Source organism: Carassius auratus, chromosome 37, assembly GCF_003368295.1.
Source record: "Carassius auratus strain Wakin chromosome 37, ASM336829v1, whole genome shotgun sequence".
Lineage (NCBI taxonomy): Eukaryota > Metazoa > Chordata > Actinopteri > Cypriniformes > Cyprinidae > Carassius > Carassius auratus.
Window position 1 is genome coordinate 14717433 of NC_039279.1, and position 15161 is coordinate 14732593.

Here is a 15161-nt window from a genome sequence, read left to right on the forward strand (position 1 = left end):
AATACAACTAACACATTAATGTACTGATGAATTATGATTTGTAGGGAAAAAATTCATTTTTCACTCAAGGTTAGTGAACCATGTGAATCATTCACTCAACCGATTCATCAAATCACTGAATCATTCAAGATTCAAACACTATTGTGTTGCAACGGTTCTGCTGTCGCGTTGTTTGGCAGTATTTCCGTCAAGAGGAGGAAAAAGTAAAGGGCAATATTGTGTCTAAAATGTAAGTTACTCAATATTGACTTACTGTTTACGGAACTGTAAAAAGCAATGTTACACTTGCAGTACTTACCGTTTGTCTGAATAGAGTCGCGTGAGTGAGTTAAACTGCTGTATATTCCTGTTGTGCTATGGCTGAAAGGATTAGATTAACGTGCTTCACTTGACCTTTTACTTAAAATAGCATTTATATCACCCTGGTTTTCCCTGTTAGGACATCTATACCAATCCAGTCCATACCAGTCTCTTTTAGGAATATCAGCTCAGCAAAACAAAACAGGAAAGAGTTTTAATTGAGGAGGGGTGATTTCATTGGCTATAGATTAAATTCTACCAGAGTGCAGATCTAGAATGCCCTGAAAACCCCAGTAAACATCAAAAGCTGGAGTCCTGATTATGATTTATTCATGTGAATAATAAATTCTTTGACGTTTAATTAGATCTGTGCCACAAGTAAATAAATATAAGGCACTATAGAAATAATATTTACTTGAATTCATACTTTACAAGCATGGTACAAAGTAGGAAAATTGCCCAAATATAACCCCAAATTTTCTTTGATATAATAATGAGTGAGCATTTGGAATATCAGAAATGCAATGTGTGTAGTACCACTTTGAAGAATAATTTCTGTATTTTAAAATAGAGTGGGAGAAAGTGGGGCTATTTAAGAAAGAGAAAGACAGGATGTAAGGGAGCAGGGTTAAAGGATGTCAAGGGAATCATGATCAAAACCAAAGTTCACGTCTTCTGTTCTGTTTGACAGTACAGCACTGTTTAAAAATCAATGGCACCGTCAGGAAAGGAAGTCAGACAATATTCAATAGGCTTTTGATCTGCATTGCACTGAGTCTTCTTAAATAAAGAAGAACACTACTAGTTAGGCCCCTATGAAATCTGCTTTATCTGCCCCCCACACAAATTCAGAATTTTCTGGAATCAGTTTTAACGTTTTTTATTCAACTTTAATAACCATAATAATATCAAATCAGTTAAATTCAATCCAAAATGCAATCAAAAACAATGTATTTATTGATTGGAAAGCAGTGCTGCACATTGGACGTTTGCTGTTTGAATTAAATCATGTTTTGTATTATTATAATTATTTTGATAGAGGCTATTACTAAATGACAAATTAAACATTTACATTCACATATGATTCACACAACAAAAATTGCCTGAACGCTGCTTTCAGCTACAGTATTAATTTTCTTGCAATGAAAAACCCTTCTGATAAAATATATCTATAAAATATGTAAATCACATGGTATTATAATTTGAAATATATTGCTTCCTAGAAGCTTTATGGGTTAAAACTGTTGATACAGTTTCAAAATAACGTCCCTAGCACTTGTTTAAATGTGTATAAATCTTTTCAAGTTGTATTTTGTTATTATTATTTATTAGAAATAATGTAACCTTTGGGTTAACCCCCAAAAAGCCTCTATTACCTAATTTCTTTTTTTTTAGATGAGATGAGAGGGTGATGTTTCATTTGGCAGATCTCACTGTATTTATTTGGTGATTATATACATCAATCTTCTTTCCCCTCACGCAGGCAGGTTTGCAGGAAGTCATTGCTCCTGGTGTCATTTCTCTTATGAGGTAGACTGACGATGGATCGTGAATCGGCAGGTAAGACACACACTGGTGAATGCATCTCCTAAAGCTTGTTTAATTACTCCTCACTGTACCTGAGCCTCCTCCGAGTCAGCGCCATTAATCTAGCTCTGCCTCTGACCGTCTCCCTCTGGCCTGTTCAGTTCGTCCTCCCCTAGGCTTTTCCCTAATGATTCAGAACAGCTCTGTAGTCATTCTGCTCCCATGTCCATGCCCCGTTCTAGAAGGCCGCAAATTCAGAACTCGTATGAAGCAACTAATCTATTCTAATTGCATAGAAAATGAACTGTAGTTATACTGTCATTTTCAGTGTAACATGCATTACTACTTATGTTTTTGAAAGAAGTGTCACATGCTCACTGAGGCTGCATTAATTTGATAAAAAAATGCAGCAATACTGTGAAATAATATTATAATTTAAATGAACTGTTTTCTATTTCAATATATTTTAAAATGTAATTTATTTCTGTGATGGCAAAGCTAAATTTTCAGCAGCCATTACTACAGTCTGCAATGCCACATGATCCTTCAGAAATCGTTTTAAAATGCTGGGGAAAATTTTTTGTAGAAACAATTTTGACACAGAATTTGCCAGCAAATTTCACAAATAATTATTTACAAAGAAACAGCAAGTTATACACTGAATTAAATGTGAAAGTTTGAAGTGGAAACACGGAAAAAGTTCAACGATTCATTGTTTCCTGAAACCACTGTTCAAACGAACATTTGCTAAAAACATTGCGACCTTACGTGGTTGGAACTACAGCTCTCGATTTGTGGTAAGAAGCATAGTAATCTTTTAGTATGACATGTGGATTCAATCTATCAAGCAAGCTAACACGCAATGCATTCCATTTGAATGTGAATCTGTTTCAAACTATATATTTTAGTGTCAACACTTTTGAAGAGTGTGCCTGTGCATAAATGTGTAATGGAACCCTGGAGTACATGGCGTAAGAGGAAACCCGAACCCAACGAGAAAATAACAAGTAAAAAAAAAAACAGTGTAGTAGTCTTTAGGTGTCATGTTCTTTACAGTGGCATCTTGGATATCTTGAATCAGTTATTGGGTTATTAATCCACCAACTGCATGTGAGGTTATTAATGTCCTATGTTGTTGAACCAATGTGGTTCAAATGATGGAGGTGCAACCATGTTACATGTTTATAGCATTTTCGATTTATGTTGTGTCTTCTGTCAAAGTAAGAAGTGTTTTGGTAGATCTGGCATGGTCACTGGCTTATAAAGATTCTGCTTTTCAGAAATTAGCAGTATAAAGGGAGACTTTCTACACACATACATCTTCCAGCAGAGCCACATTTCAGCAGCTGGGTATAGAGCATTTAATGCTTTGACTTTGAACCAAGGTTGAAACTGCTGGCTCACTACAGTACATGCCCAGCTGTGCAGAATTGTTTCTTTTATGGATAAATATTTTACCAGCATCAATCATGCAGCTTTTGTTTGATTCAAGACTGTTAAAATTAAACACACTGCTTTATTTTGCCTTCATGATATATTCTATTTTATTTTTTTATTGAAAGATGTTTTAAAATATGAATTTTAGTGTTTTTGCCAGAAGGCTAATCCATTTTCACTGCTGAGACTGACTTTTGGGTGAATATCAGCATTATTGTAGATGATTAACTACTGTTGCATTAACAGTGCACGTCCTTAAGAAATAAGGGAAATTGAGAGCAATAATGTATCACTAATCTAATAATCTAAATCAGATTATAATCAAAATATGTCAAAACAATCCCTTGAAGAACAAAAGAGCAAGGATGGTTGGGAATGACTATACAGGCATATTATGAGTTCATATTAAAATAGGCCTTAATGGCCTTGATTAATCTGATGAACTCAACATTATGATTCATATTTCAAAACAAATCACGACGGGAGTAAATAGACTCCTAAATAGATATTTTAGCACAGTTTTTTGTTAAAAAAAATTATGTAGGAAAAGTAATAGATTAATTTATGATGAGAGTATACCTCAAAAATCTACATCATAACAGGACTTCTGACCTGTGTAAAAAAAAAAAGCTTTTCGTAGCTTTTTTTATCTATCACACTTTAGGAATCATCAGAAATTATAGATAAAATGAAACCATTTTAAAATCAGACATTGCATTACCATGAAAGTAGTACATCAAAATCATGTTACAAAATGTTTACATTCATGAATTCTAAAAATATACGTTTGGATTTTCATGTCTACACTCAAAAATGTGAGTGACAATTAAGGGGTTATAAAAAGGAAAATTAAAATTCTTTTTTTTAGTTATCTTCTAAATTTTCAGCATTTTGTGCAAAACACATGAGCATTTACAAAGAGGTTATTTTTCCTTTGGTGACTTTTTGACTGGTGGTTTTCCTGTGGTTGATCTGAGTCAATATTTGGAAAACTCTTATGAACAGATTCATAAGTAGTTTCTTTCATAAGCCAAACCAATGGATTGAGAATAGAGTATTTCAAAAGCAGCCCCAACATAGGTTGGTAATATAATTTAATAATTTTGGAGAGCATGTTCAGTGTAGACAAAAAATTATCGTAATAATATGAGGCCCATAGAGATACCGCATAAAGTCCATTGATATATTGTTATTGTAATTTGGGTAACACTTTACAAAAAGTTAATAACTAAGATTAACAACTAGCAAATATAGCATTTATTAATCTTTGTTATCATTAGCTGATAAAAATACTACTGTTCATTGTTAGTTCATATCAGCTCATATTAACAAATACAAACTTATTTTAAAGTGTTACTGTAATATGATTATTAGTTCTACCTTTGTAGTTTTGCTAAGTTGCAGTGCTGCTTTTTACATACTCATGCTACATTTATTAATCTTTGTTATCATTAGCTGATAAAAATACTACTGTTCATTGTTCGTTCATATCAGCTCATGTTAACAAATAGAACCTTGTTTTAAAGTGTTACTGTAATATGATTATTCGTTCTACCTTTGTAGTTTTGCTAAGTCGCAGTGCTATTTTTTACATACTCATGCTATTTTTATGGACTCAATAAAAAAATTAATTCATATTATGAACAATCTTAAAACTAGAATATTGCCTGTTAACACCTTTGCCTAGGCCTCAATTACCTATATGAGGTTACCCAAGGTTCTGTTCTAGGACATTTATTAATTTCTCTAATATACACTTTCCATAGCGTTCTATTTCCCATAAACACAATATTTCACTGTCTGATTATAACACTTACGGCACATGGTGTCTTCCATTGAAATATGATGGTTAAATACCCTTAGAAGTATATTTTGGGTTACTTTGAGAAGGTTAGATATTGGGCAGTCAATAACTTAATTAATAGTTTATTGACTGAATCCGTCAACAGTATAGCTAACTCCAAATTATGGAAACTCCAAAATCGAATCTAAAAAAATTGTTACACTCATCCATATTAGCTACATGCGACTAAATAAAGTTTAACAAAACCATAAATTATGAATATATTATAAAATAAATAAATAAATAAAACCAAGACATGAAGCACATGCACAAAGTGAAGCAGTGTATTTTTAGTGGGCAGAACAGATGAATAGTTGGCTGTATTGTGCACAGGCAAGCAGATTACCAGAGCACAGTTGCTGAGGGTAGAGCACACAAACAGCTGTGCCATCAGGACAGGCAAACAATGAACTGCCTCCACTCTGTACAGCACTGTAGTTATTGTCCATTGGGTTGTTTAAATACTGATATGGCACAAATTTTAGTCCTGTGTCAATACAGTCACAGTCAGTTGTGACAAATGAACTCATACCCTCAATTGCAGAGGTATAACAGAGGCAGTGATTGGATCACGTTTTGTATAACAGGTTTTGTCAAGGCTTGCACTTGATGGGGCTAAATAAGTTGGGAACCACGGATCTGTGTAATAATTTTTTTTCTTTCAATTTAAATGGCTGTCAGTCAACAGGTGCACTGTGCTTATTTTTAATTTAAGCAATGTAAAACATACTGCAAAAATAATATTCTTTAACGAATAGCCGTTTAGCTTTAGGTTAATGCTTTAAATGCTTTTGACAGTGTTCTCATTTGGCAGGCAGGGAGCGCTCTGCTCAAGCTAAGTGGTGCTTTACAAAATATAACTGATCATTCTTTGATTACTGAATTCTTATTTTACATTCTACTGTACACATTCTCTCCCTCTGTGCACTTGCTTTTAATTTTTTACTGTTGAGTCTGACCATGCACAAGTCATTTTGACTTCATGTGTGATTTATGTGTACATTGGTTTATGTGCAAAGGTTTTATTTTAAAGGATTTATTTGGGTTTTAATGGTTTGAAGGAGTGTAATGGTTCAGTTGTGTAGACTGAAGCTTCTCGAGTTAGCACTTGAGGTGGATGGGAAACCAGCACATTTCAGATTGTGAACTCTCTCTCTGATTAGATTAAGTGAAGCATTTCAAAAAGATGTTCAATTTTATAAAGCCTCTGGAGTAAAAAATAAGAACAATTATTTGTTGTAACATTAACTTCAAACTGTAATGTAAAACAAATGAAAATTGTTAAAAGTCAGCTGTCAGCTATTTCTTTCTTTTTTAAGGTTGGGTACAAACAGACAATCAAAAAATAAATGTATTGAGTTATTTGCAGTTCAACAGGACGTGTATATAAATGTAAATGTTCCAGTGTGGAAACAATTTGCGGTACAGTCAAGGCTTTCCACATTTTGCACCAAATGTGTATTTTAATCACAGAAACATTCAAAGGCAGGAAACAGAGATGGCGTCAGATGCCCTTTCCTTCTGAGTCAATAGGCGACCTTGTCTGAGTCTGAGAAACACTTAATGGCACTTTGTCTCACGTGGAGGTTTGGGGCTGTGGGGACCAGTGCTGTTCTTATAATCATGCTTTCTTTTTCCCTCCTCATGACCAAATTCTAAACTACATTTCCAAAACAGAAGTTGGTCATTTAACAAAAACTTTACATGTCACCAGCATGATGTGCTCACAAATATTATAATTTAGATTTAAAAGGATGTTGAGAAGTTTTCTGGGCTCCACAAAGCCAAATTTCCACACAGCAGTTTGTAATTATATTGTTGCCTTTTTCACCATATATTTAATTCAACCACTAGAGGGGGTATTATAGCTTGGAAAACACTTGGAATGGATTTTATATCTTTATGAAGTGCAGTTGTTTTCATGTGAGCTTGCTCGCCTTAAAAATATTTATTAGTAAGTGTTTTAAGTGGTACAGAAAGTTTTGCTGTGCCACGGTCAACTTGATGGTATTAATTGTATGACTCTTTTGTAAGCAGAGCCCAGCTGTGGGACAAGTAAACTATTATAATGCCACCTATTAAAACACTTAATGAATTATAAAGTTGTTAACTATACAGTGGATACTTCGTTCCACTGCTGCCATTTTAACCATAGCATGTACATATATACATATCTTGGGGCAAAACACAGTGGCAATGCCTTTAAATGGACCAGTGTTTAACCTTGCAGCACGGTGGCAACTCTGCATTCCTGTAGCAGCTAAAACATTTAGGCCAGATTTCTGAACAGTCAAGTTTGAACTCTAACCTCCATTGTACAACTGGCTGTGACAATCTTTACACTGAAAGAGACACTTTAAGTGCACTTGACAAACAGTCTAATTACGGGGCCACAAAATTCCCAGTGCTCATTACAATTATAATGAATAGGGTAAACTAGAGCAGATGTGTCCTAGTACAGTGCCTATTCATTAGTGCTAGAGTACTGTAGGGAAGTGTGAAATTCTCTACATGGCTGTGGTATTATAGATAAACATTAATTAATTTTTTTTTTGTCAATACATGTACTGTATAACAATTTATGTTTCTTAAAGAGAAAAATTTTGTTACGTTTTAGCTTACCTCAAGGGCATCCAAGATGTAGGTGTCTTTGTTTCCGCAGTAGTTTCCATTTTGATATTTTTAGGTCAAACCGCTCTTGTCTGTGACTCATATAATGCAGGTCTATGGTCAGCACCTCAAAGAGCAAGCACAGAGAAGTCTAAATTAATCAATTCCCCATCGTAAGTACACATTGATGACCTAAGACACGAAACAAGCAGTTTGTGTAAGAAAACGAACAGTATTTATAGAGTTTTTACCTTTTGTACACAACCACGTCCAAGTGATCTGAGGGTGCGCGTGCTTCCTGGTGTGTGACGTGCGTGCGCGCTCTGGCTTAGTCTGCGCAAGCGCCGGAAGTGATCTCTCGTGCGTGTACGTCACTCATTGTTTACACTTACTGTCTATGGTTTACACAGAGATTTCGGAAGTGTCACCTTTCACTATGAAGTTCTCAATGTATTTAGACATACAGGACATCGCAATGAAGACGATTTCAATATATCAACAGACAACGGTGAATTTTTTTTCACAACCATATTTATTTGTACCAGAATACACAGATCAAGAACTCAGAGCGATGGAGGAAGCATTCGCAGCAGCAGCATGTCTTCAAGCCTCAGAGATACAGAGATCTCTTCGAAATTGGTGGTGTTCTTGTAGCAAATGTTGTGAGATGCCAACAGAAGTGGAGAGAATATGTTGTCACGAACGGAACATAGCAATGCCACAACTACAAGACGACGACGAGGACATTGACAGTATCGCATCACACACCTGCCTGACTGAAGATCCTGAGTTTTCTCCGCTGTTGAGCCGCAGCGTTTTGCATGTTGTGTTTAGTTTGCCATGTATAAACTGGAGGCGACGTCCAATGCCAGAGGGACCCAATGGTACGCTGTCAATAGAGTGAGTAATGTGTTGTATTTTTATTATTATCGCAACGATTATAGGGTGCATTATAAACCAATTAATTAATTACAATTACTGCATTATATTTAAGACAGTGCAGATTGGTGGCATATCGTGTGGTAAACAGTAAACAATGAGTGACGTACATGCGCGAGAGATCACTTCCGGTGTTTTCCGCGCTTGCGCACACGTCACACATCAGGAAGCACGCGTGCCCTCAGATCACTTGGACGTGGTTGTGTACAAAAGGTAAAAACGATATAAATACTGTTCGTTTTCTCACACAAACCGATCGTTTTCATGTCTTAGGTCATCAATGTGTACTTACGATGGGGAATTGTTTAATTTGTACTTCTCTGTGCTTGCTCTTTGAGGTGCTGACCATAGACCTGCATTACATGAGTCACAGACAAGAGCGGTTTGACCTAAAAATATCAAAATGGAAACTACTGCGGAAACAAAGACACCTACATCTTGGATGCCCTTGAGGTAAGCTAAAACATACCAAAATTTAATTTGAAAGTGAACTATCTCTTTAAACTCATTATAATCTATAGTAATATGCAGTATGCTGCACTTTATTCCTCTTGCCAGTGGTTACGGCATAAAGTATGTAAAGTAGGGCAGAGAAATAGGCTTAGTGATTGTGTTCATTTAAAGGAGTAGTTCAGCCTAAAATTTAATTTTTAATCACCATTTAAGCCCAAAGTTGAATAATGTGTAAAAACATTCTGTGAAACACAAAATTAGATATTTTGAATCCTATACAATGAAAGTTTAAAGGGACAGTTCACCCCAAAATTTTAATTCTGTCATCATTTACTTTGTATTATAACAAATTGTATGACATCGTATCCTCTGTGAAACACTAATTGTAAAATACAGCTGTTTTTGTCAGTACAATGAAACAGTGGACCCTATTGACTTTCATTATATGTAAAACAAAGGTTGGAATACCATGAAGTTAAGTAAATGATGACAACATGTTCATTTTTGGGTGAAGTATCCCTTTAAGGTAGCTAGTATTTCTATTAGATATAGAGTATCTTGGAACATATTATGAAAACATACGTGGATGAACTGTTCTATTAAGTTATAAAACTGTTTATTACTCATTACAAAATGTTACATAGCAACCTTGAGTGTTACTCCAAACGTTGTTGGAGTAAATACATTTCTTGAAGTTTAGTTTCTACTACTAATACATCAAAAAAAAAAAAAAGGACTAAGAAAAATATAATTGATTACCCCTTGGAGTACTGAGTTGCTTTTCAGATGTTCTTGGTACTTTCCCAAAATCTTTTGTGCAAAGAAATCATGCTTTTATAATTAAAAACTCTTTTCTGGCAAGTGTTACACTTCATTTAATACAGACGCAAATTTGAATGCTGCCAGCATTTACAGACCTAAAGTTCAAACAATATCTAAAAGTTTAACTGTTAGCAAACCTTAAACAGAAATGGATGGAAAAGCCTGTGTGGGCTTTTCTAAGTGCTCCTAAAATGTGTTTTCCACAAATGTAGTTTATCTCCTGATAAAAAGTCCTCTGAGTAAGCAAGTTTACACCAGCAAATACAAAACTCACTTTCTGACACTTAAGTAGTCCTGCATTATCCTCTCACCATCCAAAATCACTCTTTAGCTCCACAGTTCAGAGCAGTCAGAAATTACAGTAGCGAGTGAACATGATACAAAATGTGTTCAGTTTGTGAAGGTTATGTACAAGCACCTCAGTCCTACATTTGACAAACACATTCCACATTGCTCTGGTGATCAGAAGCGAGTTTGGCTGGGTGTGAGTAGCTGAAAAGGAGGCCAGCAGACTGTGGTCAAAGAAGCTTGTGAAGCCTACCTCACATTGTATCACTGACATTTAAGATTCCTTCAAGGAAAGCTTAGTTTGTTTTATTTACATGTAACCGTGTAACACGCCAAACTGCAATACTCGGGTCTCTTTTTTTGTGACTTTATCAAATGTGATATTTCATTGCTTAACCCTTGTATGATTGAAAAATAAACATATAAAACTACCACACTGTTACATTTTTTTAAAATAACAACAACAGCAACAAAAAACTTACAGTCAAAGAGTAATGTGAAAAGGTCAAACATTTACCCAGGCAGCTCTTGCATTATCGTATCATAGTGTTTCAGATAAAAGAGCTCTCAAAATAGACTGAAATAGCACTGTTGCATTGCACTGATTTGCCACTTGACTTTCCTTTGGATGCCTCCATGGACATCTTGCCCATCTCGACTTGGACACATGTGCCAAGGCAACATGTCTTCGAACAAGCCAACTAACACTTTCAAACAGTGCGTTGAGAACAAGCCAATATTAGCCCAGTTGGCCCCTGTTCAAAGAAATGTGCAAATCATAAACTTGAGTGGCAAGAAGGTAAATAACAGAAATAACTGCTCCCATGTTAAAATGTTTATAAAACACTGCTATTCGTTGGGTGCATATTGTGACCATGCTTGATAGGAATTTCTGGGGAGCATCAAGTTTGAGTTAAGCATGGGCTGGGCGGGTCCGGCCAGGGAATATCAGACTAAGTCACCTAGGAAAGTTTAGTGCTGGGGTGCACTGAAGAGAGTTGAGGGGGACTGAAAGCTGGCTGGGGGTGAAGGGCTGATATGGGGTAGAGGCCAGGGTGCAGAATGTCCCCGTATGAGGTGCCCACTTGGTGCCTGTAAATGTGGGAGGGATTGGCAGCCAGGAACTGTCTTTGCATCATTAAGGAATGAATAGCGAAGGGGGGCATGAGTGGTGACAGAACAGCCTGATTCTTCAAGTACTGCAGTGGATGAGAGTAACTTGGGGTACCGTGGGATCCCAAGCTTTCACACATGTCCTGGACCTGAGATACAAATGTCCCTGGATACAGCCCTTGGAACAGGTGAGAGTGCAAGGGGATCTTGTGGCCCTCTGATGTGTAGCTGTTGATGTGCGCTGTGTGAGCAGGTTCTGCAGGCTTCATGGACTCACTTACAGCTTCTGGTGTCCTAGGTTTCCCTGGGCCGTCTCTTTGTGTTGAGCAGTGCAAGGGCGTCACAGCCCGGATCTTCTTTTCCGAAGGTCCGTTCTCCAAATCCTCAAGGGTCCTTTTCAGTGGCCGTGCCGTGCAGATATTCTGTGGGCTGCTTTTGGTGCTCAGAATGGGCCGAGCCATATCATCGATCTTGTATCCCAAGGACTCTTCTCCTCTGCCATTACGTGCTTTCTCCAGAATTTTTGAGTGAGATTCGAGGACCTTTTTAGACATGGACACAGTCATAGGAGGAACACGACAGGCCCTGGGATGGTAATCTGTGCTTGAGCTCTGACTGTTGCCTGCTTGAAAGAGAGAAGAGTTTTTAATGTCCTGTTGTATTGTGGGGTGTGAGATGCCACAGAGAGAGGATGTGGAAAGAGGCAGTTTGTGCGGAGAGGATTTTGGTAGACTCAAATCAGTTGGTTGCTCCTCTGTTACCCTTTCTGGAGGAGGTCCCTGTTCTTTCTGATTAAGCCTAGCACTGTAATTCAAACCCACATTGTCGGGATGCTGGCTTGGGGGAAAGCCCTGGGTGGTCTCACAGTCCCGAGGGTAAACGTCTACACTAAGATACTTGCTTATCTGCTCCTTGCTGAGGTGGTGCTCGGTTTGTCGGCTGAGATTGTGTAGGTGAGGTGAGGAATAAAAGTCACTCAGGAAGCTGGGAGCCAGGCCAGGACGAGGCATCTCAGCAGATTTTTCTATGCTGGAATGGAGGTCAGCCCTCATGAGGTATGGCTCTCTTATCAGGGTAGGCTGTGGCTGAGGAATTGGATCTCCTTCACTACACCCCTCTTTCTGAGAGTGCTCTGTTGAGGACCTCCTGTCCTCACTACCTCTGGACTTGAAACTTTGAGCATGCTGGATAACTGATGGCCGTTTGATCACCATGTTGGTCTCTGTAGTGGAAGGAGCCTGGGAGTTCTGCTGTCCAGAAGATGACCCTTCTGTACTACTGCTGGACAGCCTCCTACTGACTAATGGAGGTGGTGGTCCGTATGGGTAATTATTACGCAGTCCTCCTGTTCCACTGACTTGGGACAGCATCTTCTTCTTAGCTAATGGGGACATGATGCCAGGATTACCCCTAGGGTAGAGGAGGGGATTAAAACTGAAGCCTATTTCTTCTTTTTTAGGGGTCTCAGGCCTTTCAGGTGGGATTTCTGGAGATGTGAGGGGTTTCTGCTTTAGGGTGGGTAGCACCATACCCACCTGGTTTTGGCCCTCTTTTGGCTTAGACTGTTCAATGTTTATAAGGGCACTCGGAGGCACTTTGTATTCCAGCATCCCATGCTGCCACTGCTCCGGTGTGTGAGAGTTGGGGCGAGGTTGACCATGTTGCATTGGCATGGCAGCAACAGGAAATCCGTCACAATCCTCTGATTTGAGTGGTGCACAATCTTGAGAAAGTGAGGGTAACGCATTCCCATTAGCATGCTCGTATGTGTTATGGAGCACAGGTTGATCTTCATCCTTGATCACTAGTTGTACGCCTTCATCTTCAGAAATAGGACTGTTTGTTTCTCTGTCCTTCTGTGTTAGAACCTGGTACTGCTGGCTATCCTGCTTCTCTAACAGCTTCTCCTGGAGCTGTTCAGTGTCTTCCATCCCCTACAGACACATAAAAATGTACTTAATGGCAGAATTACACAAAGAAATTGGACAAGCAAACATTGCTTCTCATGCTAGCACAATTACACCAACACATTAGTTAAGTCATATGTGGTGACCGAGGTGATAGGTGATACAACTTTTAAAGATGTAGATTTTTAATTGGTGTTATTTTTTTTTTTTGAAACCCATGAAATAATGAAACGTCCATTTTTCAGGTTATTGTATTTTAATGATACGTTTCTACAAATCCCAATTAGTTTGACAGATTATTATTGGAAAGGGTTTAAACTATTTTTAATGCTTGTTCAATGAACCATAAACAACAGTGTGGAATAAAATTGAATAGTTTTAGTTATATCAAGCTAATATAGCTCTAATGCATAGCCTACACTTCTGCAGTCCAGAATGTGAATAGGTAAAAAGAGAAGGGTGAAAACTGAGATGACTGACAAAAAGGCATGAAATTATTCAGTTTTTACCTCAAAGTGAGTTTCAAGGTCCTTGATTTCATGAATGTTTAGTAGTCTGCTTTTGACATGATTCAGCATTCCCTTTCGAGGATGGTATTGATATTATAACCAGTCAGACCGAGGAACTGTTTTTAGACAGATGGGAGAGATTTTGAGATCAAATTTGAAAATGTATTTATTATTCATGTGTTTGAATTGGACTTTAAAATTTGTTATCTCGGATTGTAACCTTTCAGTATGCCATCCATGGGTATATCTTCTCAAAAATTTTAAACACCGAGTGAGCATCCTAGGCACCATCAGAACATTTTGATCAGTTCTTTCAGATCTATCAGTCTCTTTCCAGTTCAACCTGGTGAAAGTTTGGAGCATGGCTACTGTAGCAGGCTAAAACTTTAGAGAAGATATTTAGGTATAAATATGATTTATATGTGTTGGGCGATATGCTCCTTAAACTTATCGTCCTAACCAATACACAATATTATCATGCTAATTTACTTAATTATTTACAGGGTAAATATGGTAAAGAATAATCCTAAGGGTGTAATGAGTGTAGGGTTGTGGGCAAAGGTTGCTTGAAATATGCTTTATTTTTGCAATTGGTTACACTAGTAGCGCAGAAATTACATACTTGCCCTTTAATTTTGCATGCAAAGGAATTTTGCAGGAAATTTGTGGCTAGGTGGTACTTATGTTGGTTCTAGATGTTCTAATGTTCTGAAGAGTTTAAGAAAGCTTTATAACTGCAGCAGAAACCTTACACACAAACTTGCTGAAGAATGCTGTGAGATCAGCATCTACATACAAATGGCCAACATCAAAGTCTATTTCAGGACGCGCATATGTTGTGTGCATCAACAGATGACCTTGCACTTATGTGCACCAGGAGCTGAGCTGTAGGCTTAAAGCTGATACCTCAATGCATTCCCCATGCAAATAACCCTTCTCTCTGTACAAATGAGATGAAAGATGAGGCTGTGTAAGATTTGCATCATTTCAGAGCTGAACAAATCAATGCCAAAATCCTTTAAATGCAGTCTGCTTAAATGAGAGTAGAAAACTGAGTCAGCATGATTGCGTAAAAGAGACAGCCGACACCTGCTGCCATCCACTATGATCCAGAGCATTATGCAAGTTTAGCACTTTGGAAAAACTTCACGTGTCTCTAATGAGCAGATGCTTTCCGGAACTTCAGAGTGGTGACAGTATAGTGCAGAGGAGAGGCGTACACCGCCCATCCATTCATTATCAGTGTTGGAGGAAGAGATGCACAGATGTTTGACATCAGCTGGTGTCAAATAAAAGGCTGGCTCATCTCTTTCACTCTATTTCCTCACTCAGCCCAGATGAATGTGCAACTACATGTGAATAATCGCACGTTCATACATCACATTACACTGCACAGAGACAAATAGTTTGTCC

At 37.6% G+C, this 15161-nt stretch overlaps 1 protein-coding gene across 1 annotated transcript in view; it reads right to left on the reverse strand.

Annotated features, from left to right (window-relative positions):
• Positions 1-9708: 9708 nt before the first annotated feature.
• The window catches only part of LOC113056333 (AT-rich interactive domain-containing protein 5B-like), a 105778-nt gene continuing 100325 nt past the window's right edge, over positions 9709-15161 (reverse strand). The window contains exon 10 of the mRNA XM_026223013.1: positions 9709-13266. Coding sequence (XP_026078798.1) covers positions 11182-13266 — 2085 coding nt within the window. The 3' untranslated portion in view covers positions 9709-11181. The remainder of the gene's footprint in view (positions 13267-15161) is intronic.